General features: G+C 40.1%; 2 protein-coding genes, 1 long non-coding RNA gene and 1 other non-coding gene across 12 annotated transcripts; all 4 read left to right on the plus strand.

Moving 5' to 3' along the window:
* Positions 1 to 101: 101 nt before the first annotated feature.
* Positions 102 to 12,355, plus strand: LOC113026708 (kinesin-like protein KIF23). Of its 4 annotated transcripts, XM_026175775.2 has the most exons (24): positions 102 to 259; positions 501 to 567; positions 1,195 to 1,323; positions 2,438 to 2,543; positions 2,703 to 2,839; positions 2,942 to 3,054; positions 3,884 to 4,054; positions 4,225 to 4,269; positions 4,968 to 5,080; positions 5,347 to 5,468; positions 5,574 to 5,676; positions 6,119 to 6,198; positions 6,280 to 6,399; positions 6,497 to 6,656; positions 7,879 to 8,040; positions 8,146 to 8,312; positions 8,391 to 8,564; positions 8,802 to 9,041; positions 9,586 to 9,933; positions 10,165 to 10,398; positions 10,786 to 10,874; positions 11,643 to 11,712; positions 11,808 to 11,878; positions 11,976 to 12,355. In XM_026175775.2, the coding sequence occupies exons 1-24, from the start codon at positions 246 to 248 to the stop codon at positions 11,989 to 11,991; spliced, it is 3,051 nt and encodes a 1,016-aa protein (XP_026031560.2). In that variant the 5' UTR covers positions 102 to 245; the 3' UTR covers positions 11,992 to 12,355. The 4 variants fall into 4 exon arrangements, with proteins under 4 accessions (XP_026031560.2, XP_080160041.1, XP_080160042.1 ...); XM_080303915.1 differs by lacking the exon at positions 4,225 to 4,269; XM_026175778.2 differs by lacking the exon at positions 9,586 to 9,933 and having other exon boundaries at positions 103 to 259.
* Positions 5,123 to 5,220, plus strand: LOC113027533 (Z30 small nucleolar RNA). Its single transcript, XR_003273093.1, has one exon. It is a non-coding gene; the product is annotated as a Z30 small nucleolar RNA (small nucleolar RNA).
* A 2,800-nt stretch (positions 12,356 to 15,155) lies between the features above and the next one.
* Positions 15,156 to 17,008, plus strand: LOC145430163 (uncharacterized). The gene is made up of 2 exons (XR_013910603.1): positions 15,156 to 15,317; positions 15,698 to 17,008. It is a non-coding gene; the product is annotated as an uncharacterized LOC145430163 (long non-coding RNA).
* A 596-nt stretch (positions 17,009 to 17,604) lies between these two features.
* LOC113026709 (kinesin-like protein KIF23) lies at positions 17,605 to 26,944 on the plus strand. Of its 6 annotated transcripts, none has more exons than XM_080303917.1 (13): positions 17,605 to 18,078; positions 18,327 to 18,393; positions 19,087 to 19,246; positions 20,964 to 21,125; positions 21,231 to 21,397; positions 21,476 to 21,649; positions 21,886 to 22,125; positions 22,670 to 23,038; positions 23,312 to 23,488; positions 24,873 to 24,961; positions 25,574 to 25,643; positions 25,746 to 25,816; positions 25,913 to 26,944. In XM_080303917.1, exons 1-13 carry the CDS (start codon positions 18,065 to 18,067, stop codon positions 25,926 to 25,928), a joined length of 1,776 nt encoding a protein of 591 aa, XP_080160043.1. In that variant the 5' UTR covers positions 17,605 to 18,064; the 3' UTR covers positions 25,929 to 26,944. The 6 variants fall into 6 exon arrangements, with proteins under 6 accessions (XP_080160043.1, XP_026031566.2, XP_026031564.2 ...); XM_026175781.2 differs by having other exon boundaries at positions 17,609 to 18,078; positions 19,059 to 19,246; positions 23,255 to 23,488; XM_026175779.2 differs by having other exon boundaries at positions 17,609 to 18,078; positions 23,255 to 23,488.
* Positions 26,945 to 27,943: the final 999 nt, after the last annotated feature.

Consider the following 27,943-nt stretch of genomic DNA (forward strand, 5'->3'; position numbering starts at 1 on the left):
AACTTTTTATTTATTTATTTATTTATTTATTTATTGTTTGTTTGTTTGTTTGGGGGGGGGGAGGGTTTAGGCTCGGAAGTGAAGGCTCGGAGGTGAAGGCGGAAACACGTGTTTGCCGTTGCCAGATCCCATTGGTTGCTTCGGGTCCGTTTTGAAAAAGTAGCTGATTTGAGGCTTTGAGGCGGAGGGAAGATTCAAAACTAGACAAACAGAAACAGTGAAACCAGCACAGGCACCACGCTACGATGACGAGACAACTGTAAGTACAAGTTTATATTATATATGTCGCTGGTAGGCTGTATTGTTTATGCGTTTTACCATGTCACGAAATGGCGAGTTTAAGGAGTTACCAACGGACGTTGACTCTCTGCTTTACCGTTAGCAGGGGGCTAATTAGCCGTCCAACAACAGGCTTTGTTAAGCCATCACATAGTCATTAATGGTTAACGCTTACAGTGTGTTTGAATTGTTAATGACTATGTATTTATTTACTTTTACAGGAAGGGTAAACCCCCCCGCAGGCATCCTCCAAAAAAACCCTCCAGCAACCAAACGGACCCAGTTGGGGTGAGTGTCCCTGAATTCTTAAAGAAGGTCAACTTGGCAGACAGTACAAATGTGAATCTCATACATTCCACTGGGTGGAAGAGAAAACATTCCAGTGAGGGAGTGTTTGAACCTAGAGTGGAGTAATTTACTGACAGAGTGAAAATTCTTCTGGACAATTTCTCTTCAACCTGACTGTGAGCCCACAGTTTCGCTCTGCAGCCATCACTTTTCTTCCTCAAAGGCAGATTTAGACTTTTAGCAGCAGAAAGAAGAAGCTTTTGCAATAAAAGTTTCGATTGCTATCTCTCCTCAGTTTTTTGGGCCAACCAAAATTCCCCCCTTTTTGTTCTTTAAAAAAAACCCAACAGTATAAAGACTCTGGCTGTGAATAACGAGACTCCTCAGTTTCTTAATAAAAGTATGTTTAAAAGTTTCACCAAGTGGTAATAAGCTGAAACAAATGGTAGCAAAAATCCTACTGCATCCAAGAATGTCAGAGTCTGTTTGGTGGTTGTTGTTTTTTTTTTTTGTTTTTTTTTAATCGCTCATCAGATATTCTTGGGCAAATGAAATACCTTTGCAGTAGTAACGAGCTCAAAATGTACCGTTAGAGCTTGTTTTAATGTGTGTTGTTTTGTTCTTCAGGTATATTGCCGTGTGCGACCCCTGGGAGCTGAGGATGAGGAATGCTGCATTGAGGTGATCAGCAGTACCACCATCCAGATGCACACCCCGGAGGGCTTCAAAACAAATCGCAATGGAGAATACAAAGAGGTAAGAAATCCGATAAGTTTGGAGTAGTAATTGATTAAAGGTAGTGAGATTATGTGTTTCTGTCATTGTCAGGAAAAGCTGCATAAAGACTGAAAACAACAATAAGTAAATCCAGTCATAAATATTGTTTGCATCGTTGGAAATTTCGTAGCTTACTCCTGTGTCATAAAACTCTACGACTGTTAAAGACAAATTATTCCATTTTTGTTTTTTCCCTCCATCAATAGAGTGCCAGGACTGGGCCTGTTTTGCCCTGATGCCTTTCTTTGTGTAATTTTACATGAGATGTAGTGATGTTGGACAGGTGGGGGCACACTTCCCAGTTTGTTGTGACTTTTGCTATCACCTCTCATAGCTACAAATGCCTTGAAGACCACAATTTATTTATTTATTTTAGTTTTTTGTTCCACACCACTAGGTGTGTCTATATATCTGTTTCCCACTATCATGTGCAGTTACCTGACTGCTTCATACTTTTGCATTCTCACAGGTCTTTCAGGTAACTGCACATGATAGTGGGAAACAGATATATAGACACACCTAGTGGTATGGAACAAAAAGCTAAAAAGAGCTGTGAGAATGCAAAAGTAGGAAGCAATCAGATTGAATATTAAACAGTCTTAACCATGCTAGCTAACTACCCAGATTGACTTATTTACCATCATGTATAAAAATCAATCCCTTCTTATTCAGTACACATCATTTTGCTGCATCTCCATATCCCAAATATAGTCTGTTATAATTTGATGTATCAATATCTGTTAAATTGTACAATGCATTGTTTATGGAGTTACTGAACTTTTGTAGATGTGGGGAACAAGGTGTTCTCAGACCGGATTAGATGACCTCCTTCAAGAGTGGAGATTAGGCATCGAGAAGGAGATATGAATAGAACTACTCATCCTCTGTAATAAATGAGCATAGCTGAAGTGGTTTGTCTAGCCTTGTAGAAGGCTTCATTTCAGGCGTATCCCCAGAAATGCTGAAGAATTTAGAAAGTACAAGAGAAAAAATAACACATGGTTGATTTTGGTCTTCCAGAACAAGCAAAGCATGCATACGTATATTTATTTATTTTATGTATTTATTTTTTGTAATCCCTTTTGGTTCACAGACACAGTACTCTTTCAAAAAAGTCTTTGGAGTTTCAGTATCACAGATGGAGCTCTTTGAGCATGTGGCGAAACCTCTTGTTGATGACCTCATCCGTGGAAAAAATGGTAAAAGCAAAGGCCACATCAGTAATATGCAATGATTATTTTAAAGTACAGTAACATTTTAAATTACAGTGACCTGTTTCCCCTCTTAACAGCTGCATTTTAACCTACTTTAGCCTTGAGTTCATTATTGGCAGCTGATTTCCTCTCTGTTTGTGTCAGGTCTGCTTTTCACGTACGGGGTGACAGGAAGTGGAAAGACTTTCACCATGACAGGCTCCCCAGGCCAGGGTGGACTTCTGCCTCGCTCCCTTGACATGATTTTCAACAGTATAGGTCCTTACCAGGCCAAGAGATATGTACGAAAATGGCACATAAAAATGGTTAATTATGTTTGGCACCAGAATAACTGAGTAATTTGCTTATTTATTAATTTAATTTCCTTTTTTCTCTTTGTTCAGGTATTTAAGACTGATGAGAAAAACAGTATTGAGATTCAGACTGAAGTAGATGCTTTGTTGGAGCGCCAAAGGCGGGACAACAACTTGTCTGTTCCTAAAACACCCTCCACCAGGTAAAGTCCCATTTTACCTTTTTTTTTAATTATGGGTGTGAAATGTAAGTTCACATTACTGAGAAAGATGTGGTGGAATCTGCGGTCAGCAATCCAAAAATCTACATCCCATGGTGAGATGTGCCTACTGACTTGGAGCTTTGTTGCTAAAGAAAGACTACAGCAAAATTTTGCAAAACTCCAAATCCCAATATCACATGAAATTATGCATTCAAATTTGACAATAAAGACATGCCGTACAGTCCTGCATTTCAACAGTGTAAAAGTCATGGATGACAAGAATTATCAACACATTTTTGCTCTTACACTTCATTTACTTTGTACAACTAAATAATCTGTCTTTCAAACTGATGTTCTATAGCCTGACACAGATTTAGATTTTATTAGACCCATTTTATCCATCCAGTGGAATGGCAAGAAACGAAACATATGTTGTAAAAATCATCACTGTCTGTGAAGTAGGACTTTGACTTATTCAGGTAACCGGAAGTTACCTGAATAAGTCAGTCCTAGGTTTATTAACTATTCCAGAGTAACTTGTGCTGCTACTGCTGTGGAGAAGATCATGTTCAAAATTAGAATTAAAATCAAATTGTCACCTATTGGCCAATTGATTCAAGAGTCTTTCTTACCCTTTAGGAAGAATCAGCACTGTAAAATTGCTAAGACTTTATTTCTGTGTCACTTTTTCACCTGACTGGTGATGTTAGGATAAGTGAATCTAGTTAACAGAAAGATATTTTGGGTTTGTTAAGCTTGCATTGTTGCCTCAGTTCTGAGTATAGTGGGATGTTGGTTTTAATGTGCAACTTTCTACTTTGATTTTTAGGCTAAAGGCTGATCCTGAAATTGCTGACATGATTAAGCCAGAGGAGACCTCTAAATCAGATGGCGTGGATGACGACAGCAGCTACAGCGTCTTCGTCTCCTACGTAGAAATCTACAACAACTACATCTATGATCTCCTGGAGGAAACTCAGGAAGATGCAATCAAGCCAAAGTGAGTTTAGAAAAATATACAACAAAAGGAACACAATTCATGTGTACAGTATGTATGTGGATCATGTTTTATCTCATTAGAGTAATAGAGTAAAATATTAGGTGTAGTTCAGTTTATTTTCTATGGCAGATTAGCCAGGAGACAAAACTGTTGTCTTTTCTTTTTACTAGGTGGAATGGTGGAGGCACACCAGTGCGCCAGAACACCGAGTTGATGTATGTGACCAGTGAATATTTGTAGCAGCCTGATTTTTAGCTGAGCTTCTGCTGTTGCATACAGATGTGCAAAAAAAGTAACCTGTCAGTGTTGGAGACATTTCCTAAGTTTCACAGATGTTTTTGCTGTCATAAAAATGAGTTTTGATGATTTTTTTTTTTGTTTGTTTTGTTTTTTAAATAATAGTACACTGACTATATTTTTGGGATGATTGGTGTGCAAAATTTGAAGCTTCTCTTGTTTTTTTGAGCTCAAGTTATCAGTTATTTTGTCTGCAAATAATTGAATTGATTATTAACATAATCAGCTGTAGTCCAAAATTCAGAGTTACGTCATGCAAAAAGTATAAATCTGGGAGCACATTCAGTGGTAAAACATATGTATTTTGGACACATTCATTCTGAACCACGCACAAACCATGTATAACAGAGCTGCTGATGGGAGGTAATGTCTCCAGTGTTGATGAGTGTTACTTTAGCCTTAAATCCTTATATTCCCCCTGCTGCTTTTGGTGTTTGTTCTGGCAACGCTGAATGTTCTTACATCTATTTGTGATGCTTTATGACTGTAACTGGTTACTTTCTGTGGCTGGAAACAACCAGCATTAATGTCTTCGACTCCCTGCCATGCTTGGTATGCAACATCTTGCAGATTGAAGGAAAAGCAGTTCCCTAATATGATTATTTTCTAAATGCAGACCGCCTCAGTCTAAAATCCTCAGAGAGGATCAGAATCACATCATGTATGTGGCCGGTTGTCTGGAGGTTGAAGTCAAATCTGCCGAGGAGGCTTTTCAAGTGTTCTGGAGAGGTGAGTTGTTCTCATATGAATGTAAAGAAAAAATAAAGTACCCTGCAGTGATGATCGTAGATGTGACTGACCTGGAATTGCTGCCCTCTGGGTTCGGCTCTGGCCAGTAAATGACCTCAGTTAATCTTCTCTCTGAGCAGGTTGTTGAGGAATGTGAATGCTCAGTATGAGTTTTGTGTCTGAAATAGTTTGGCTTTTAAATTGTGCATAAAAATGTCTGGAAAGAAATGTGGTTTTAGAAATGGCCTGTACTGTGTTTTTTCCAGGTCAAAAAAAGAGGAAGGTTGCGAACACCCGGCTGAATAGAGAGTCCAGTCGCTCCCACAGTGTGTTCATTATTAAACTGGCTCAGGCGCCTCTTGATGCAGATGGCGACAACGTTCTCCAGGTCAGCTAAAAGTTGAACCAAATTTCCCCACACCAGAGCCCTGTTGGTAACATACTTGGATAAACCATAATTGACAAATATTTTTCTTCTTAATTTGATTGTTAGGATAAGAACCAGATAAGTGTTAGTCAGCTGTGCCTGGTGGACTTGGCAGGAAGCGAGCGAACTGGCAGGACAGGGGCAGAAGGCACTCGTATACGTGAAGCAGGTTTGTTAATATTTAAATCCTTATTTTGGACAAGTTCGGTAAACTTGAAGCAGAATTGCTTGAAGTTTTGAATGCAGTGGTGACCTTTAATTTAGATAATGCTCCAAAATAATGGACATTATAAAAGTGGCTGCTGATTTTTTTATCAGTTACAATTTAGCCAAAAGTGTCCTAAAAACTTATTTTTATTCCAGAAGAATATGCTTAAACTAGTTATACTTTACAAAACAAGATATAGAAAAAAAACACACGTATGTCTGTTAACAGATTACCTGAATAGTAGTAGTTGTCACTTTCTTTTATTCATATATGACTTATTTATGTAGCATACAAGGGCTGTCTCCTGCTGGCCATCTGTTAAGACAAGTCTGTTTATATACAAGCCTATGGACTTTGATTTAGCTGGGGTTCATTTGAGCTTTAACCACTTTTTGCCTTTCAGGTAACATAAATCAGTCTTTGCTGAATCTGAGGACATGCATCGAGATACTTCGAGAAAACCAAATGTGTGGCACAAACAAGGTATGTGTTGCCAAACTGAAGATGGACTTGGATTTCATTTCCTGATAAAATATGTATATAATTGACATTTTTCTCTTCCAGATGGTCCCCTATCGAGACTCCAAAATAACCCACCTGTTTAAAAACTACTTCGATGGAGAGGGAAAAGTTAGAATGGTTGTCTGTGTCAATCCCAAGACTGATGACTATGAGGAAACCCTGGTAACTTGACCCTGCCCTCTTACTTTGTTACTTTTTAATTACACCCCCCCCCCCCCCCCCCCCCCCCGGACATATAACATGTGCTCTGTTTGTGCAGCTGGTGATGCGGTTTGCAGAGATGACCCAAGAGGTGGAAGTGGCCAGGCCAGTGGACAGACCAATCTGTGGCTTTACTCCAGGCCGTCGTCATAGAAACCAGGCATTCAAAGATGAGCTGTCTCGCAGATTGGAAGAACGTGGTGGCCCCATAGATCCTGGTATGTGTGTGAAACATCCTGTTAATCAAAAGATTAGCCGAAATGTAAGAACACTCAACCTTTTAACAAGAGCAACACCAAGTGTGTTTTCCACTTCTGCTAATTGTTGTTATATTCACTAATATCATTGGACACATTTTTGTGTGCTTCTAAATTCAGATAAAACCAAGGTTAAGCTGGATGGCATTACCTTGACCTTCAGTAACACTGTGAGGAACCTTGGGAGTAATTTTTGACCAGAATATGTCCTTTATTGCACATATTAAACACATATGTAGGACTGGTTTCTTGCATTTGTGCAATAGCTCTAAAATCAGAAAAAATAGTTCATGCATTTATGACTATGACTCTTGTAATTCATTATCAACCGGTCCCAAAAGCTCCCTGAAAAGCCTTCAGTTGATCCAGAACTCTGCAGCGAGAGTGTCAACAGCAACTCAGAAGAGGGCATATTTGTTTTTGCGGAACCAGCTCCCAGTTTGAATTTGAGATGCTGTCTTTCTGCTTTTGAGATTAGGCTTAAAACTTTCTTATAGTTTGGTATTCATCTGATGACCATAAACTGTCCCTTATTATGCTGCTTGGTTATGCTGCAGTAGGCCTAGGCTGCTGTGGACTTCCCATGATACACTGAGCAATCTTCTTGACTTACCTCTTTTCACTCTCTTCCACAGCACATCTTTTAAGCTGTCTTCTTCCCCTCATTCCTATTCCTATTAAATGGAAGTTTTTCTTCCCACTGTCATCAGTTGCTTGTGAATTGTATATTAAATGGCCAGAAATGTCAGGATACTGCATCATTTCTCTGAAATTACAACAATGATTTAGATGATACTTCAAAACAACAGCCCAAATAAGATGGCTGCACAGTGGCAGCTTTTACATGGACTTTTCATTTTATCATCTCAAGGAGAATTGTAGTTGGGGATGGCTGTAACTCAGGGGGAAGAGCAGGCCATCTGCTAATCGGAAGGCTGGTGATTCGAACCCTGGCTGCTTCAGTCTGCATGCCAAATATCCTTGGGCAAGTTCTTTGGAAACACAAAACATGCAAATTAACAGACAAGCCAAACTCTTGCAAATGTAATTTCCATTAAAATTGAACAGAATTAATCTGAACTACTACTGTGTAAATGTTTTAATAGTGGAGTATTGTGTGTGATGATAATTATTAAAAACCACACAATTGCTTTAAGGACTTGTGATTCCTTGTCTTCTGTAGACATGCCTCCTGCTGCAAACACTCTGATCCTCAGTCTCCCATCTCTACCCTCCTGTGAGCTGACTGACCCACATGATGACATCACGCTGCCCAGGCTGATTGAAGCCCTGAAGAACAGGCAGAGGATCAAGCAGATGCTGATGAAGGACTACAGTAAAATAGGTGTCTGTTCTCATTTTAGCTCACCTGATACTTTTTGGCTTTGAAAGATCCGTTTTTGAATAGTTGTCTTTCTCTTGGCTCACATTTCTCTTGATGTTATTTCAGCCAACATGATGAAGCCTGTGCTCCAAGAACTGGATACCAGCCTAATTTCCAAAGACAACTTTATTCAGGAACAAAACGGCAAACTGATAGAGAAAGACAAAATCATCCAAGGCAACAAGGCAGAGATTGAACGTTTAGAGAAGAAAACAAAGATGCAAGAACACAAGGTGGGAGACTAATCCATTCACGCTGCAGATTTAAAGGTTGTCACTTTTTTTTCTTTAATATTAATGTCTCTGTTTCAGATTGACATCCTGCAGAAAACAACTAAAATCTTTGAAGATGACAAGCGCTCGCTGCAGCATGAGCTGGAAACCAGAGAGCAGAGGCTTCAGAGAGAGCTGTCAGAGAAGAGACGCATGGAGCAGCGCATGCATGGCGTGATCTCGGACACCCAGTTCAAGTGGGAGAAAGAATGTGTGAGTTTCAAATATCTTTTTTTTCCTTTTATTCAACAATATATAGATTTCCAATAAAGACCACAAACAAAAAAAGACCTACTTTGAAATGTGTGTAAAATTTAGATCTTACTATCAGTTTTGCAAACAGCCCTTGTTGGTCATTGTTTTAGTCTTTATAGTGGCAGCTAATTTGTCTTATTCAAGCAACTTGGATAATATTGCATTTGAACATTTTGCAATATCCTCACTGTGCAGGAGAGACGTGTTAATGCACTGCAGCTTGAGATGCAAAATAAGCTGTGGGTGAAAGACGAAAAGCTGAAGCAGCTCAAGGCCATCGTGACAGAGAGCAAGACTCCAGGTCGCCCTGAACCTCCACCCCGTCAGACGCAGCCACAGCCTCTACCACAACCACAGCATCAGCCCCGTTCTCAGCGACCCTCCAAAGAGGACCGCCTACCGCCAAAGAGATCAGCATCACCCTCACCTGTCCCTGTATGTTGTTTAAAAACCATAATGGTGAATGGTATTCTGCCCATTCAAAGTTAAATTCTACTGCACTCGTCTCTCTTAATCTACTAACATCACTAATCCCAGTGCCACAGCAGCAGGCAGGTTATAATAAACGCCTCATGCATATGATCATGTAGTCCTTCAGCAATTAAGTACCACTGTGAAACTGAGGAAATTATTTTGATGCTGTAGATTTCGCAGTAGGTTGTTCTAAATTTATTGGTCTGAATCTATAGTTTTAAAAATCAAAGATACTGAATTTACAACAAATAAGACAAACTGTAAAATGAATTATGTTGCAGATAAATTTGCATCAACTCACAGAACATTTTAGCTCAGCTTAGGTAAATCTACATTTCAGTGTTCATGTTTTTCACCAGGTATGGGGAAAAACATGAACTTTGTACTTTACATAAAGTGGTTGCTGCATTTGATTACATTAGACTGTGAATGTATCCCGTTCCTATAACGTCTAATTTTTGCATGTCTAACTGTGACCATTTAGTCTTTCCATTTCACTCTCCAGTGCCCAGTCGATTCCCCTCATGTCAGTCCAAAGCCAGAGTCACAGTCAGGCAGTGCTGCTAGTGATGAGGAGGATGAGACGAACCCAAGGCCCACCTGCCCCGTCCCCAGCAGAAGTACCTTTTTGTCTGTGGCTAGATCTGCATGTGAGGAGCAGGCAGCTCAGGACAGCATGCAGGGTTACAGTTCCCCTAGTACACCCACAAGAACACCCACAAGACCCCAGGCCTCAACGGGCACTTCAGTCAGCCGGGCCAGGAGGAGAGCTGTGTGCTTGAGCAGAGTGGATGAGAGAGACTGCTTCCCTTCCCCTTCGTTTCATGTAGACCTAATTGAAAGAAGATACAGGGTCAGTGAGTTAGCTAAAGGCAGCAGCATGAGGTTGTAATGTGTCAGGATTTTGGCTCCTACAAGTTTAGGGTGTGGGGTACCCTGCCCCCCAAAATGTATAAGTTTTATGATTTCTTTTGTCAAGCTTTGTAATGCTTTGTCAAGTTCTGTGTTTTTGTTCACTTTGGATTTTTTTTTTAAATTTATTTTCTTTCCCCTTTTTAAACCGTTTTCCTGTTGATCTGTTCAGACGACAACACCAGTACGCCCGCGTCACCGTCGTTCCTGCTCTGCTGGTGGGGAGAAGTGGGTGGACCATAAGCCATCGTCAAGCATGGACTTGGGCACAGTTTTGCAGCCGGTCATCCCCAACGCCATCCAGGTGTCTGCACCCAGCGAGAAGGCTCTGTCCAAGTGTGACAGATACGTGCTAACGCACCAAGAAGTTGCCTCCGACGGCGAGATACAGACCAAACTTATAAAGGTCAAGTATGCAGCACAGCATATTACTGATATTTAGAATGATATATTTGGTTACACTTCCTTACGCATGCAGACATTTATATTAGCAAGTTTTCAGCAAACCAGCAGCATATTTGCCAACTTGAGTTTGAGTCAGTGTGGTTTTGTAACTGTTTGTTTTACACTTTGCTCGAATAAGTTTGTCCGTTTTAAGAAGTGAATTTAAATAATTTCTATAAAGTGGTTCTCAATGTTCTGTTGCATGATTGTAGTAGCGTGTATGCTTATCCTTAGAAAGGAAACTCTTGTGATGGTTGAATTACTGATCACAAGAAGGGCTTCGCACTGTATTAAATATTAAATAACAAAGATATCTAATGGTGGTTCTTTTTGGGGGTTTTTTCTTTAGGGCGATGTCATCAAAACGAGAGGAGGGGGGCAAGCTGTCCAGTTCACTGACATTGAGACACTGAAACAGGAGCTCACTACAGTCCCAAGGTAATAATTTATAACCTTAACCAAAAAAAAATATATTGAAATGTTTAATACAGGGCTTATACAGGTGCTTGAAATCCTTGAATACACTTGAATTTTAATGTCAAGGGTTGTTGTTGTTTTTTTTTGTGGCATATAGGAAATAAGCATCAGTATCTGATGAGACGACTTATTCTTATTTTTTGGGTGTTTGGTGCAGTTTTCTTTTGTTTTGTTGTTTCTCAGCAGGAGATGAATATCTCGAACAAGTTGATTTATTCACATTTGCACATCTTAATTTTTAAGTGAAATGTGCATTTTGAGTTTATACACTTATAAGGCAACCTTTTCCTTTTGCAGTATTTTTGTGTAGTGTTTTTCTATGTTTTAACAAAAGGGGAACAAAGGCATTTAATAACAGGATAACAAAAAAACTGGATTTGCTTTCTGTGCTGGCCTTGTTCTGTCTGGTATCCAGACAGATACCAGACAGGAACCGGTATCCAGTTCCTGTCTGTCTTTGACTGAGATCAACTTGACAGCTCAGTTGAGCAAAGACACATCCCTTATTCTATGACAGCAGGACACAGCATCGGACATTTTGATTAGCTTATTTCACTACTGTTGTCAGTTTGGTATCCAGTTTAAAAAAACAAACAAACATATTAATATTGTTAATAATTGTACATGCATTACCTAACGTGCCTCCTGAGTCTTACATTTTTTAAGTTGTTAAATATGATTCCAAACTGCTGAAGGTGTGCTAATGTTTTTACGTATCAATCTCTGAAGGCGGAAGAGGAAGTCTTCAGAAGGCGTGTCAGCCAGTGGAGATGGAGCTTTGACTGATGTGGAGACGAGGGTAAGCTGATTTAAAAAATTCTCCTCAGATTCGAGGCTGAGCTATTCAGAACACTTGCAAATAGATTTAGGTCCTAATCTTTTCCCTCTTCGCAGTGCTCTGTGGCTGTGGCGATGAGGGCTGGATCAAACTTGGGACCTGGGTTGGAGCATCATGCAGTCACCAAGTAAGCTGTCAACTTTCTGCATTGCCTCTGAGTAAAGTGTAGTTTTCTCTCAGAATACATAACTACAGATTGTGATTCACTCGGTTTTCTGTTACAGGCGCAGAAAACCCTAAATGCTGCTGACAGATCAACAGTAACCACTCCCCTTTATCCTCACCTGACTGTTGTGCAATAGTCTGACCTCTGTTTTTATGTTTAGTTCTAGTGATGATATTTAAATGCTTTCCATCTTTTTATATAAATATGCAGAAGAGTATATACATAGGTCACCAAAGCATTGTTGTGTAAAATAACTATCTATTTACTCAGATATATGCCTCTTTAGTTACTGTGGCTCTACAGCTAAACAAAATTCTGTTTGCACATATTTTACTCTGCTCACGAGTTATTGTAAAACCTCCACAGTAATGATTTTTGTCTCATGTATACAATTTGTCTGATTTTGGTGAATTAAACTGAGCTTCAAGTTTGGAAAAAGTGTTTTTGTTTTCATTTTATAATTTTCTCACTTTTCTTCACTACACTGAAAGAAAATCCAATAGAGTGGTTCCTGAATTTGCATATAAGGATTTTGTGTATCCAGGTTGACTAATTTGAATTTCCCATCTAAACATAATTGAGTCTTTTAATGCTAACATATTCTGTAAGGATGTTCAGTCTATTAGATTAGAGCATATGTTCCGCTGCCCCTCAAGTGCTATAAATGGCAAAGATATGGGCACATCACTACAGTTTGCAAATGGGAAATGGGTAGTGTGTGTGGAGGTGAACACAGATATGAGGAATGTGGGGATAGTGTAGGATAAATGCAGTAACTGTGGGGGGCAGCAAGGGGTAAGTTATGGGGTTGTTAAGTCAGAAAGAAGGCCATGGAGGTCAAACAAGTTAAAGTAGTTCACATCGCAAGTTACACCGAGGCTGTCAAGAGGGAACAGAAGAAACAGGAAAGGCTCAACCGATGTCAACATCAGATTTCGTGCAGACACATGGAACTCATACAGGACTGACAGTGGAGAAGATGATTTTGTTTATTGCCTATGTTATAAATTGCATAGATCAAGTGAAACACAAAACAGAAACTTATAATAATTGTGAAAGGAGCAGAGAGGTCTTTTGGCATTAAAGATATATCTCGGGAACATATCAATATAAGACTTGGAGGAGAGGGAGATGAGAGGACAGTATGATCACTGTGGAACGCCACAAGTTTGATTGCAAATGGACAAGGGCTCAAAGGATTCATCAAAAAATGCGAAAATAAATAATCTGTATTCAGAAGACCTGGCTTAAACCTACTTTGGATTTTGTTATTAAAGGTTATGATGATGTCTGGAGAGATAGAAATGAGGGTAATGGAAGAGGGTTTGTAAAATTTGTAAAGCAAGGAACCCAATATAGAGTCCTAGCTATAGGAACACAGAATACTTTGTAATGAAAATCTGGTCAAGATATAGTAGCATCAGAGTAGTCAATTTTTTGAATCCGGGTAACACTGTTATCAGTAGAGGAACTTGGCACATATTTAAGTGGGAAAGTAATATGGTGTGGGGACTTTAATGCACACAGCACATTATGGGGTAACTGTAAGGATCAGAATGGAGCAGTGATTGATAGAGATAAAAAAAATGTGTGTCTGAATGATGGAAGTGGTACAAGAGTGAAAGTTAGAACAGGTGCAGAATCAGCAAGTGACATTACATTAGTGTCACACTCATTGGCAGGTATTTATTCATGGCAGGTAATAAAAAAAGACAACTGTAGGCAGTGACCATTATCCTATAATGACTGAGATAGAGCTGAGTGTAGAGAAACATGACATAGGGGAGTGCAGAAGTGGTGTTTCAGTAATGCATATTGGGATACATTTTGATTAGTTAGTGAAATGCAAAAGATTGATATGAATGTTGGGGTTGATGATTTAAATTCTTCTATTTGTAAGGCAGTTTTAGAGGCAGCAAACTGGGCGATAAAGAGGAAAGAAGGGAAAAGAAGATTGTATCTTGTTGGACAAAGGATTGTGATAAAGTGATTAAATAAAGCTTTTAACATATTAAAGAGGAATCGCAGTTTTCAGAATTTCATTGAATATAAAAAATTACAAGCTAAGGTAAGAAGAACAATTAAAAATGCAAAGAGGGACTTCTGGAGGGGTTTTTGTAATCCAGTAGGGAGGGAGACAGAAATACACAATGTTTGGTCAATGATTAGAAGGATGAATGGTATAAAAAGGGAGTATGGATATCCAATCTTGAGAGATGGAAAGGCAACAGCATTAAAAGATGAGGAAAAAGCAAAACCTTTGTTAAAATCCATAGTTCAGGCAATGCTAGTGGAGAAGGACGAAGTGGAAGAGAAATGACAACCATAGAGAATAAGGATTTACTGAAACAAGTAGAAGATACAGATGGTTTATTAAATATTACTTTTACAAAGTCAGAATTGAATCGAGTTCTTCGGAAATCCAAATTATAAGCACCGAAAAAAGATCAGGTTTGCTATATCATGATAAACCATCTTAGTGAGTCAGCTAAAGATCTTTTGTTAGAGTTCTATAACAGAGTTTGGGAGGGTGGAAAACTGCCGCAAAGCCGGAAGGAGGCAGTGGTTGTGCCCATAGGTAAGCCAAGAAACGATGGTAAAAATCCAGGAAACTGCAGACCTATAGCTTTAATATTTAACGCCTGTAAAATAAATGTGCAGTTGATAAGACAAAGACAATATTTTTTTCTACAAGGAAAAGAGTTGGTGAGGAAGCCAAGCTAAAGTAATATGGTGAAGAGTTAGAAAGAACAAGTAAATTTAAGTTTCTGGGATTGTGGCTGGATATAACATGGGCTGTACACATTCAGAAAATAGTGGATAAATGCAGAAAGGTATTAAATATAATGAGATGTTTAGTTGGGGTGGACTGGGGAGCGGATTGGAAGTCTTTGAGGGCCATACACACTGGGTTGATTAGATCAGTGTTAGATTATGGATGTGTAGCATATAATTTCGTGGCTGACACAAGTCTTTTAAAGTTAGACTTCAGTCAGTATCAGGCACTAAGACTCTGCACAGGTGCATTTAAAACAACCTCAACAGCAGCTTTACAGGTAGAGATGGGTGAGATGCCACTAGGAATCAGAAGAAAACAGCTAACACTCAATTACTGGGCAAATCTACAGGGACATGGACAGGATCACCCAACACAAGAGGTACTGAAACCTTGCTGGGAGGAAGGGCATTTAGTTTAAACTCACATACAGGTTTACATTGACCAGTATTATAATTATGTACAAATATATAGGGGAGAGTGAGGTAAGATGAGCCAGTGGGTAAGTTGAACCACCCCTTGTATCTAGGTAACTGTGTACATGTTTTGTCATGTGACCATAAATCCAGGAAGCACTCATCATTTCCATCCTGCTATATTAAAGAGGAGCACATTGGAGAAGGGGTAAGTCTGTATTACACAAAAAAATGTTTTTTGCTTATCAAAGTAAAATTTCTGCATATCAGGTAAATTGACTGTAATATTAAAACAAACGTATCTGTGTCTAAAATGATATATTATACATGTTGGTGGGTTTCTAAAATATAATATCATCTGAAGAAGTTTTCTAAAGATTAGCCTAAATTGCTAAGCTAGCCCGTTTTTTTCAAAATGGTGGCTATGGGGCAAAGTGAGCCAAAGGCTATGGGGTAAATTGATCCAATGGTTCAACCTACCCCACCATAAGGCACTGAAATTTATTTAAGGCTCTGACTTATTAAATAGTATTTTAGTTCAGTATACTGAACCCTTTTGTTGTATTTGTCATATGTTAACTATTATAGAAAAGATATCATGCCAAGGACCTACAGACGGAAGACCAGCTGGGGCTCAACACCCCTGGAGGAGATTGAAAGGGCAGCGAGTGAAGTCAAGGGAGGAAAGTCCATAAGATCAGTGGCTAAAGAAAGACAAATTGACAGGTCAACACTCAGGAGATATATTAAAAAGAGGGACACATAGGAGGTCAAATCGGTTGGCTATAGTGGAACAGCTTCAGCAAAGAGAGTCTTCTCTGAGGAGGTGGAGAAGGAGCTAGCAGAGCATATCAAGAAGCTTGCAGAGCAGTTCCAGATTTTTACCAGACCCTGTACATGCATGTGGTTCACGAAGTGACCCCAACCATGCTCGATATGTGTCTCCCACTGATATTCTACCCTTACCCAAAAGTCAGCAGCCCAGGAAACAAACAAATCGAAAGCGTGTGAAGACACGAATCCTGACTGATACACCTGAAAAGCAGGCAATTGAGAGAGAGAGCCCATGAAGAAAGGACAAATAAACTGAAAGGCAAAAAAGAAATAATCCACAAAAAGCAAGGAATGTGGAAGAGGAAACAAACCCAGACAAAAATTGCAGTGGAAAGCAGCTCTGAGGAGAGTGATGTTCCCATCCCATTTGAAGACACTTCTGAGTACACTTCGGACACGCTGAGTTCCAGCGATGAAAGAAGTGAACCAGATGTCTCAGACCTGGTAGTTGGTGACTTTGTCATCGTAAGATTTGCATCCAAATCCAGGAGCCACCATTACATTGGCCTGGTTGACAGCTTTGCAGACAACGAAGTGAGTGCCAGATTTCTCAGAAGAATCCGAGGGATCACTAGCAGTAAGAAACCCACGTTTGTGTTCAAGGAAAATGATGAGGCATCTTTCCCACGCAAGGATGTGCTGAAGAAGCTACCTCAACCTCAACAGGCTGGAGGAACTGCAAGGAGGGAGCAACAGTTCATATTCCCCTGCAACCTTGATCATTGGAATATTGAATAGTTCTTTTGAATAAATGGTTTTGAACTGGTGGTTTGTTTAGAAACCACCAGTTTCCAGGTTTGTTCTCACAGGTTTACAACTGTTAAAATGGTTTGTTTTCACAATATGATCAGTTTTACATTTTAAAAACTACATGGTCAGTTTGCCCCAAGATGGCTCAGTTTACCCACTGACTAGGTTCAATTTACCCCTAATCTGGGGCAAGTTGAGCCAAAGGAGCATTTTTTTTTAATAGGTCATTATTTTGGGCAGCGTCATCAGACATAGATTCTGATCATTACATTTGAAAGGAGACATCCTGAAATAAAGGAATATGTTATCATTCTATTTCTGTGTCATTTTTTCTCACATCCAGGGCAACATGAGTAAAAAGTGGCTCATCTTACCTCACTCTCCCCTACAGATGCATCAAAGAATACAGCCAGTCAAACCAGTGTTGTTCTGGAGTTTAAAGTCAAAATAGGGAAAAGGATCAATGATGGACTGTCGGAGAAGGAGACTGGAGAAATGCTCACAATTCTGTTAGCTGTTCAGTGGATAGAAGACACGAGGCTGTTACAATCAGTCATTTGTTCAGACTCAAGCTCGTCATTGGCCAGTTTACAGTGTAGCCACTCGGAAAGTAGAGCAGATGTTCTAACAGGAATTCAGGAAACACTTTACATAATACAAATGATGGGATTTACAGCTGTCTTTTTATGGATTACGGCTCACTGTGGAGTAAAAGCAAATGAAATGGCAAATAGAGCTGCGAAGGAAGCCACAAAACATGGGGTAGTTGACCTGGTTATTAACTTCTGTAAGACAGAGATAAAGAGTATTGTAAGGCAAGAAATGAAGAAAAGGTGGGAAAACAGTGGGAGGGGGAAAGGAGGGGACTCTCCTATAAAATTTAGCGGAGAGTAGGAGAAATGAGAACCACAGGAAGGAGTAGGAGAAAGGAGGTGGTACATATCGTGGTCATATCGAGAATAAGACATACTGGTTTGAACACTACACTGTTCATGATAGGGAAACATAATACAGGGAAATGTGACTACTGTGGAGAAGAGGAAACTAGAGAACATGTTATATTGTCAGAAGTATCAGGTGGAGAAAAGACAACTGACCCGAAACCTCAGAAACATAAAAATGAAGCTAGATCTTATTGATTTACTGCAAATGGTCTCAAGAAGTGAAAGTTATCAGGCCTTAATTCAGTTTTTAAAAGAAAGTAAATTGTTTGGGAGGATTTGAGGGTTTTTTTGGTGGCGGTAATGCATCCTTCAGTTGTTTGCCAACCGCCAATCAAATTTAAAAGAAGAAGAAGAGGCGTCGAGGTGGAGGGACGATTTAAAACTAGACAAATAGAAACGGTGAATTCAGCATAGGTACCACGTAACAATGACGAGAGAAGTGTAAGTATAGGTTTATATTATATATGTTGCAGGCAGGCTATATTGTTTGTGTGTATTACCCTGTCACTAAATGGTGAATTTAAGTTTAAGGAGTTAACAACGGACGCTGACGCTCTGCTTTACTGTTAGCAGGGGGCTAATTAGCCATCTAGCAAGTGGCTTTGTTAAGCCATTATAAAGTAATTAATTGTTAACGCTTACGCTTCTGTTTGAATTGTGAATGACTTTGTATTTATTTACTTTTACAGGAAGGTTAAAACCCCCAGCAGGCCTCCTCCAAAAAAACCCTCCAGCAACCAGACGGACCCAGTTGGGGTGAGTGTCCCTGAATTCTTAAAGAAGGTCAACTTGGCAGACAGCACAGATGTGAATCTCATACATTCCACTGGGTGGGAAAAAAATTCCAGTAAGGGAATGTTTAAACCTAGAGTGGAGTAATTTACTGACAGAGTGAAAATTCTTCTGGACAGTTTCTCTTCAACCTGAATGTGAGCCCACAGTTTCGTTCTGCAGCCATCACTTTTCTTCCTCAAAGGCAACAGATTTAGACTTTTTCATCTGGAAGAGTTTTATTGAGAGGAGTGCCACCTGACTGCCATCTAACTGAGGTTTTAAACTTTAAGACAGCAGTGAAACCTGCTATGATGTATGGTTTGGAGACAGTGGCACTGACAAAAAAGATGGGAGGCAGTGCTGGAGGTGGCAGAGTTAAAGATGTTAAGATTTTCATTGAAACTGACCAGAATGGCCAAGAATAGAAATGAGTATCAGACAAACAGCTCGGCTTGAGCTGTTTGGAAGCTCCAAAATAACCCACCGGTTTAAAAACGACTTCGATGGAGAGGGAAAGGTTAGAATGGTTGTCTGTGTCGATCCCAAGACTGATGACTATGAGGAAACCTTGGTAACTTGACCCTGCCCTCTTACTTTGTGTCTTTTTAATTAACCCGAAATTTTATTTATTTATTTATTTTTTCCAGACATAAAGGAAATGCTCTGTTTGTGTAGCTTTTGGTGCAGTTTGCAGAGATGATGCAAGTGGAGGAAGTGGCCAGGCCAGCGGACAGACCAATCTGTAGCGCTACTCCAGGCCGTCATCATAGAAACCAGGCATTCAAAGATGAGCTGTCTCACAGATTGGAAGAACGCAGTGGCCCAATAGTTCCTGGTAAAAAAAATTAATACTGTGCTTAAGTTTTTATTTATTTATTTATTTAACACCCTGGGGCGACCGTGGTTCAGGGGGTTAGGAAGCATATCTGTAACCGGAAGGTTGCCGGTTCGATTCCCGGCCTCTCTGTTGTGGTCGTTGTGTCCTTGGGCAAGACACTTTACCCTACTGCCTACTGGTGTTGGCCAGAGGGGCCGATGGTGCGATATGGCAGCCTCGCTTCTGTCAGTCTGCCCCAGGGCAGCTGTGGCTACAACTGTAGCTTGCCTCCACCAGTGTGTGAATGCGAGAGTGAATGAATAGTGGCATTGTAAAGCACTTTGGGTGCCTTGAAAAGCGCTATATAAATCCAATCCATTATTATTATTATTATTAATCAAGTGATTAGCCTAAATTTAGGCGCACTGAAGTTTTACACTCAACCTTTTAAACACCAAGTGTATAATGAGGGTTTTTCCACTTCTGGTAATTGTTGTTATATTTAATAATCCACTGGACACATTTTTGTGTGCTTCCAAATTCAGATTATATAGCACCTTTCAAGACAAAGATCACAAAGTGCTTCACACAGAAATGTAGGACTGCTTTCTTGCGTTTGTGCAGTATCTCTAAAATTAGAAATCTCCTCTGTCAGAGTGATGCTGAAAAGTTACTTCATGCATTTATTACTATGACTCTTGTAATTCATTATCAACTTGTCCCAAAAGCTCCCTGAAAAGCCTTCAGTTGATCCAGAACAGCGAGAGTGCCAACAGCATCTCAGAAGAGGGCATATTTGCTTTTGTGGAACCAGCTCCCAGTTTGAATTTGAAACACCCTCTTTCTGCTTTTAGGATTAGGCTTAAAACTTTCTTATAGTTTGGTATTCATCAGATGACTGTAAACTGTCCATTAATTATGCGGCTTGTTTATGCTGCAATACGTCTTGGCTGCTGTGGGCTTCTTCACTAACCTCTTTTCACTCTCTTCCACAGCACATCTTTTATGCTGTCTTCCTCCCCTCATCCCCTCATTCCTATTCCTATTAAATGGAAGTTTTTCTTCCCACTGTCATCAGTTGCTTGTGAATTGTATATTAAATGGCCAGAAATGTCAGGATAATGCATCATTTCTCTGAAATTACAACAATGATTTAGATGATACTTCAAAATAACAGCCCAAATAAGATGGCTGCACAGTGGCAGCTTTTACATGGACTTTTCATTTTCATTTTATCATCTCAAGGAGAATTGTAGTTGGAGGTGGCTGTAGCTCAGGAGGAAGAGCAGGCCATCTGCTAATCGCAAAGCTGGTGATTCGAACCCTGGCTGCTTCAGTCTGGATGCCAAATATCCTTGGGGAAGATACTTTGAGCGCTCAGTGTACAAAAGCGCGATATAAGAAACAGTCCATTTACCATAGTTAACTGTAGCAACATTTAAAGTATTATTCAGCCTTGTATTCACAATTTTAGAAAACTCGGGCATCAACTTACTATGTGTAAAGGTTTAATTTGAAAATGAGAGAATGCATTATTTTTCAAGAAGTTCTTTGGAAACACAAAACATGCAAATTACCGGACAAGCCAAACTCTTGCAAACGTAATTTCCATTAAAATTAAACACAATTAATCTGAACTACTATTGTGTAAATGTTTTAACAGTATTGTGTGTGATGATAATTATTAACAACCACACAATTGCTTTAAGGACTTGTGATTCCTTGTCTTCTGTAGACATGCCTCCTGCTGCAAACACTCTGATCCTCAGTCTCCCATCTCTACCCTCCTGTGAGCTGACTGACCCACATGATGACATCACGCTGCCCAGGCTGATTGAAGCCCTGGAGAACAGGCAGAGGATCAAGCAGATGCTGATTGAGGACTACAGTAAAATAGGTGTCTGTTCTCATTTTAGCTCACCTGATACTTTTTGGCTTTGAAAGATCCGTTTTTGAATAGTTGTCTTTCTCTTGGCTCACATTTCTCTTGATGTTATTTCAGCCAACATGATGAAGCCTGTGCTCCAAGAACTGGATACCAGCCTAATTTCCAAAGACAACTTTATTCAGGAACAAAACGGCAAACTGATAGAGAAAGACAAAATCATCCAAGGCAACAAGGCAGAGATTGAACGTTTAGAGAAGAAAACAAAGATGCAAGAACACAAGGTGGGAGACTAATCCATTCACGCTGCAGATTTAAAGGTTGTCACTTTTTTTTCTTTAATATTAATGTCTCTGTTTCAGATTGACATCCTGCAGAAAACAACTAAAATCTTTGAAGATGACAAGCGCTCGCTGCAGCATGAGCTGGAAACCAGAGAGCAGAAGCTTCAGAGAGAGCTGTCAGAGAAGAGACGCATGGAGCAGCGCATGCATGGCGTGATCTCGGACACCCAGTTCAAGTGGGAGAAAGAATGTGTGAGTTTCAAATATCTTTTTTTCCTTTTATTCAACAATGTATAGATTTCCAATAAAGACCACAAACAAAAAAAGACCTACTTTGAAATGTGTGTAAAATTTAGATCTTACTATCAGTTTTGCAAACAGCCCTTGTTGGTCATTGTTTTAGTCTTTATAGTGGCAGCTAATTTGTCTTATTCAAGCAACTTGGATAATATTGCATTTGAACATTTTGCAATATCCTCACTGTGCAGGAGAGACGTGTTAATGCACTGCAGCTTGAGATGCAAAATAAGCTGTGGGTGAAAGACGAAAAGCTGAAGCAGCTCAAGGCCATCGTGACAGAGAGCAAGACTCCAGGTCGCCCTGAACCTCCACCCCGTCAGACGCAGCCACAGCCTCTACCACAACCACAGCATCAGCCCCGTTCTCAGCGACCCTCCAAAGAGGACCGCCTACCACCAAAGAGATCAGCATCACCCTCACCTGTCCCTGTATGTTGTGTTTAAAAACCATAATGATGAATGTTTTTAAGGGTGTTGAATGGTATTCTGCCCATTCAAAGTTAAATTCTACTGCACTCGTCTCTCTTAATCTACTAACATCACTAATCCCAGTGCCACAGCAGCAGGCAGGTTATAATAAACGCCTCATGCATATGATCATGTAGTCCTTCAGCAATTAAGTACCACTGTGAAACTGAGGAAATTATTTTGATGCTGTAGATTTCGCAGTAGGTTGTTCTAAATTTATTGGTCTGAATCTATAGTTTTAAAAATCAAAGATACTGAATTTACAACAAATAAGACAAACTGTAAAATGAATTATGTTGCAGATAAATTTGCATCAACTCACAGAACATTTTAGCTCAGCTTAAGTAAATATACATTTCAGTGTTCATGTTTTTCACCAGGTATGGGGAAAAACATGAACTTTGTACTTTACATAAAGTGGTTGCTGCATTTGATTACATTAGACTGTGAATGTATCCCGTTCCTATAACGTCTAATTTTTGCATGTCTAACTGTGACCATTTAGTCTTTCCATTTCACTCTCCAGTGCCCAGTCGATTCCCCTCATGTCAGTCCAAAGCCAGAGTCACAGTCAGGCAGTGCTGCTAGTGATGAGGAGGATGAGACGAACCCAAGGCTCACCTGCCCCGTCCCCAGCAGAAGTACCTTTTTGTCTGTGGCTAGATCTGCATGTGAGGAGCAGGCAGCTCAGGACAGCATGCAGGGTTACAGTTCCCCTAGTACACCCACAAGAACACCCACAAGACCCCAGGCCTCAACGGGCACTTCAGTCAGCCGGGCCAGGAGGAGAGCTGTGTGCTTGAGCAGAGTGGATGAGAGAGACTGCTTCCCTTCCCCTTCGTTTCATGTAGACCTAATTGAAAGAAGATACAGGGTCAGTGAGTTAGCTAAAGGCAGCAGCATGAGGTTGTAATGTGTCAGGATTTTGGCTCCTACAAGTTTAGGGTGTGGGGTACCCTGCCCCCCAAAATGTATAAGTTTTATGATTTCTTTTGTCAAGCTTTGTAATGCTTTGTCAAGTTCTGTGTTTTTGTTCACTCTGTTTGTGGGATTTTTCCCTTTTTAAATCATTTCCCATTGATCTGTTCAGACGACAACACCAGTACGCCTGCTGCACCGTTGTTCCCGCTCTGCTGGTGGGGAGAAGTGGGTGGACCATAAGCCATCGTCTAGCATGGACTTGGGCACAGTTTTGCAGCCGGTCATCCCCAACGCCATCCAGGTGTCTGCACCCAGCGAGAAGGCTCTGTCCAAGTGTGACAGATACGTGCTAACGCACCAAGAAGTTGCCTCCGACGGCGAGATACAGACCAAACTTATAAAGGTCAAGTATGCAGCACAGCATATTACTGATATTCAGAATGATATATTTGGTTACACTTCCTTACTCATGCAGACATTTATATTAGCAAGTTTCAGTGTTGGGAAGGTTACTTTTAAAATGTATTCCATTACAGAATACAGATTACATGCCCCAAAATGTATTCTGTAACGTATTCCGTTACGTTACTCAATGGCAGTAACGTATTCTGAATACTTTGGATTACTTAATATATTATCATGCTTTTTACAACAACGTGAATGTACTATTGCTGTGTGATTTATTACTGTTACTGAAGGTCCGCGTCTCCGAACTGTAGTAAAGGGACCTCTGACTAATACGGCGGGGTCCCTGTCGGCTCGTAGCCGAAAAATAGCTTTACTTTGTTGTGTGGGTCAACTTTTCTTGCGAGAGACAGAGAGAGGCGTTGAAAGGCGTTGAAAGGCTGCTCCAACGGAACTTATTGTTTCGGAGGAAAACACGAACACGGTGTACAGTCGAGTCTTAATAGCTTACTTACAACTGGGCTCGTCAGGCACTCTTCTTGGCTGCAGTGGTTATTATTATATTTACATGCTTCCAGCTCCTGTTTTTCCTCGATGACAACTCGTACCTTTCCACTCGCCTTTTTCTCCCTCCTCGCGCTCACAGACCCATAACGTGTGTGGCAGTCCATTCTCCCTGCAACACGGACTACACTGCCCATGATCCTACATTCTTTAGAGCTATGCTTGTAGCATTCTGCCTGTTAGCTTAGCACAACAACAACAACAACAACGAAAAGGCCTCTCTCACCCAGGAAACACACAGTCGCAGAGAGAGAGAGAGCATCGCCCTGTAACCATGGCAACCGTAACGCTGCCGCCTGGGACAACAGAACGTAGCTGTCAAACAAAACCCAAACAGTCCTGACCCGCGACAAAATGAAACAGGAAAGTACTGCAGTGTAATCCATTTATTTCAACAAAGTAACTGTATTCTAAATACCACCTTTTTAAACGGTAACTGTAACGGAATACAGTTACTCGTATTTTGTATTTTAAATACGTAACGGCGGTACATGTATTCCGTTACTCCCCAACACTGGCAAGTTTTCAGCAAACCAGCAGCATATTTGCCAACTTGAGTTTGAGTCAGTGTGGTTTTGTAACTGTTTGTTTTACACTTTGCTCGAATAAGTTTGTCAGTTTTAAGAAGTGAATTTAAATAATTTCTATAAAGTGGTTCTCAATGTTCTGTTGCATGATTGTAGTAGCGTGCATGCTTATCCTTAGAAAGGAAACTCTTGTGATGGTTGAATTACTGATCACAAGAAGGGCTTCGCACTGTATTAAATATTAAATAACAAAGATATCTAATGGTGGTTCTTTTTGTTTTTTTTCTTTAGGGCGATGTCATCAAAACGAGAGGAGGGGGGCAAGCTGTCCAGTTCACTGACATTGAGACACTGAAACAGGAGCTCACTACAGTCCCAAGGTAATAATTTATAATTATAAAAATGTCTTGAATTTGCACCCTAAAAAAATGTTTAACATTTTTAGATGTGTTACCTGACCATATAATGTTCCATATGGTGAACTGGATTTCTGGATACTGCCACATTATCAAAAAACAGATAATACTTTTCTTCTTCTTAATAGAAAATAAGACTTAACCACCAAGTTTATTTCCATTCTGGAATGTTATAATCGTTGTGTTGCTGAGGTTTAAATATATTTCACTCTGTAATAACAGGATAACAAAAAAAACTAGGGTTTGCTTTCTGTGCTGGGATTGTTCTAGAGTACGTCTTTGACTGAGATCAACTTGATAGCTCAGTTGAACAAAAACTCATCTCTTATTCTATTTAATTCATAACAGCAGGACACAGCATCGGACATTTTGATTATCTTATTTCACTACTGCTGTGAATTTTGTAAAAAAACAAAACAAACTAGTATTGTTAATATTGTTATTGTTGCTAATATTGTTAATAATTGTACATGCATTACCTAACGTGCCTCCTGAGTCTTACATTTTCTTAAGTTGTTAAATATGATTCCAAACTGCTGAAGGTGTGCTAATGTTTTTACGTATCAATCTCTGAAGGCGGAAGAGGAAGTCTTCAGAAGGCGTGTCAGCCAGTGGAGATAGAGCTTTGACTGATGTGGAGACGAGGGTAAGCTGATTAAAAAAATTCTCCTTCTAGTATCAGAATCAGGCTGGGCTATTCAGAACACTTGCAAATAGATTTAGGTCCTAATCTTTTCCCTCTTCGCAGTGCTCTGTGGCTGTGGCGATGAGGGCTGGATCAAACTTGGGACCTGGGTTGGAGCATCATGCAGTCACCAAGTAAGCTGTCAACTTTCTGCATCGCCTCTGAGTAAAGTGTTGTTTTCAGCAGAATACATAACTACAGATTGTGATTCACTCGGTTTTCTGTTACAGGCGCAGAAAACCCTAAAAGCTGCTAACAGATCAACAGTGACCACTCCCCTTTATCCTCACCTGGCTGTTGTGCAATAATAAAAATAATATTAATAAAAAAAATGTATTTAAAAGAGCCTTTCAAGACACCCAAGCACACTTAACAATAGAATAAAACACATAAACTGAGGGAGAGAACAAGTGTTTCTTACATCTGGGGCTAGAGAGTTCCACAGCCTGGGTGCAGAGCAACTGAAAGCTCTTTTCCCCATAGTGCTGAGATTGAAAGAAGGCACAGCAAGCTGGATAGAAGAGGTAGTGCTTAACAGGTCAGAAAGGTAAGCTGGTAGGAGGGGGTTCTTGTAATAATCCGGAGTTTTGAACCAGTTGAAGCTTATGGAGGAATTTTTGGGGGAGACCATGCAAGAGAGAATTGCAATAGTCAATGCGGGAAGTAACGAGAATGGGCGTAGACTGGGTGGAAAGAAGGACGTAATCGGTTAATGTGGATGGAAATAGGCAGAACAAGTGAGATTACTGATGTGAGATTTCTAGGATAGTGAACTGTCTAGGATGACACCAATGCTCTTAACCTGAGTTGAAGGGAAAACTGTGGAGTCATCAATAGTGAGTGAGAAATGATTTGGCTTCAAAAGCTTATGTTGGAGCCAAGTCCAGGCCAATATTTTACTCAGTTACATCATGCCATATTTAAGTATTTGTCATGATCTTTAAGTTTTTATTATAATCTTGATCATTTTAGGTTATAATGTAATATGCTGTGCTCCATAAATTAATCCTGCTTTGTTAGTCTGTTGTTGTTGTAAAGTGTTGGTGGATGTCGTAAAGGGGGTGTGTATTTGACCCGCATGCGGAGGGGTGTGGGTAAAAGGTTAGGTAAGCAAGCAGGACGTGGAGCAACAGTTTTCTGACCGTCGCTGTTTTAATGTCATTTTTTGTTGTAACACAAAGGGAATATAAACGGAGCTCCCACCAGAGGCATTTGTTTTGTACCTTTCGATTTGTAAGGAAAATAAATGTTTTGCCCCTTTTTTCCTTCGCCTCGTTTTTTGCTACCGGAAGGCATCCAAGAGACTTAACAAGAGCACGAGTCAGAAACTTTACGTTCTGCAGAAGCGGCAAAGAAGGACCGAAGGTTGCCGCTATAGGTTAGATTTAGTGCCAATAAGGAGGATTTCAGTTTTATCCTCATTGAGTTTAAGAAAATTAGAGCTGAACCAGGATTTTAATTCGGATAGGCATTCTCCAAGGGAAGAAGGTGGGAGGGAGGAGGAATCAGGCCTGCAGGAGAGATAGAACTAGATGTCATTAGCAAAACAGGTAAACTGAAGATCAAATTTGATTCCCTAGAGGGAGGATGTATATTATGAAGAGAAGATGGCCTAGACTGACCTTCAATGCTTAGAGGTCAATGGTAAACCATGGAGCAGAACACGCGAAGGAAACTGGGTTTTTACAGCAACTAGAGAATCAAGGACATTGAGTAAACAATTATTATAATTATGGATGGGAATTTAACGCGTTAATAGCGATCAATTAATTCGAAAAATAACGTGTTAAAAAATTTACGCATTTAATCGTACTTTGCATTCCAAGCAAAGGGGAACTTTTGTCAATGCACGATTTTACAGCTACAAAAATGAAGAATCAGAAGATAGCACGTTACTACGACTGATCGGAGGCAAATGTCATTTAAAAAGACTACCCGACGGAAGCTTTGATAAAAGCGTGGTTTTGTGCAAAATGCAAAAAAGAGTTTGCATACCACCAAAGCACTTCAACCTTACGGTATCATCTAAATGCGTAACATGTTGCAACAAGCACAGAAACTGTGGGAGCTGTTAGCGCTAGCTTTCTGCCTGCTTTCTGCCACCTGCATCACACCATGGACCAGCCTTGAGACCCTGTTGCAGGAACAGTGTGACGATGCCACCACAAAGAGCCGCCTCCTCTCTTCATTGTCTTCAGACTGTGATTCAGATGAGGAAGCCCTGTGTAACAGGGCCCTGAGTTTCTACAGAGCAGAATCAT

This window comes from Astatotilapia calliptera, chromosome 7, assembly GCF_964374335.1.
Source record: "Astatotilapia calliptera chromosome 7, fAstCal68.1, whole genome shotgun sequence".
Lineage (NCBI taxonomy): Eukaryota > Metazoa > Chordata > Actinopteri > Cichliformes > Cichlidae > Astatotilapia > Astatotilapia calliptera.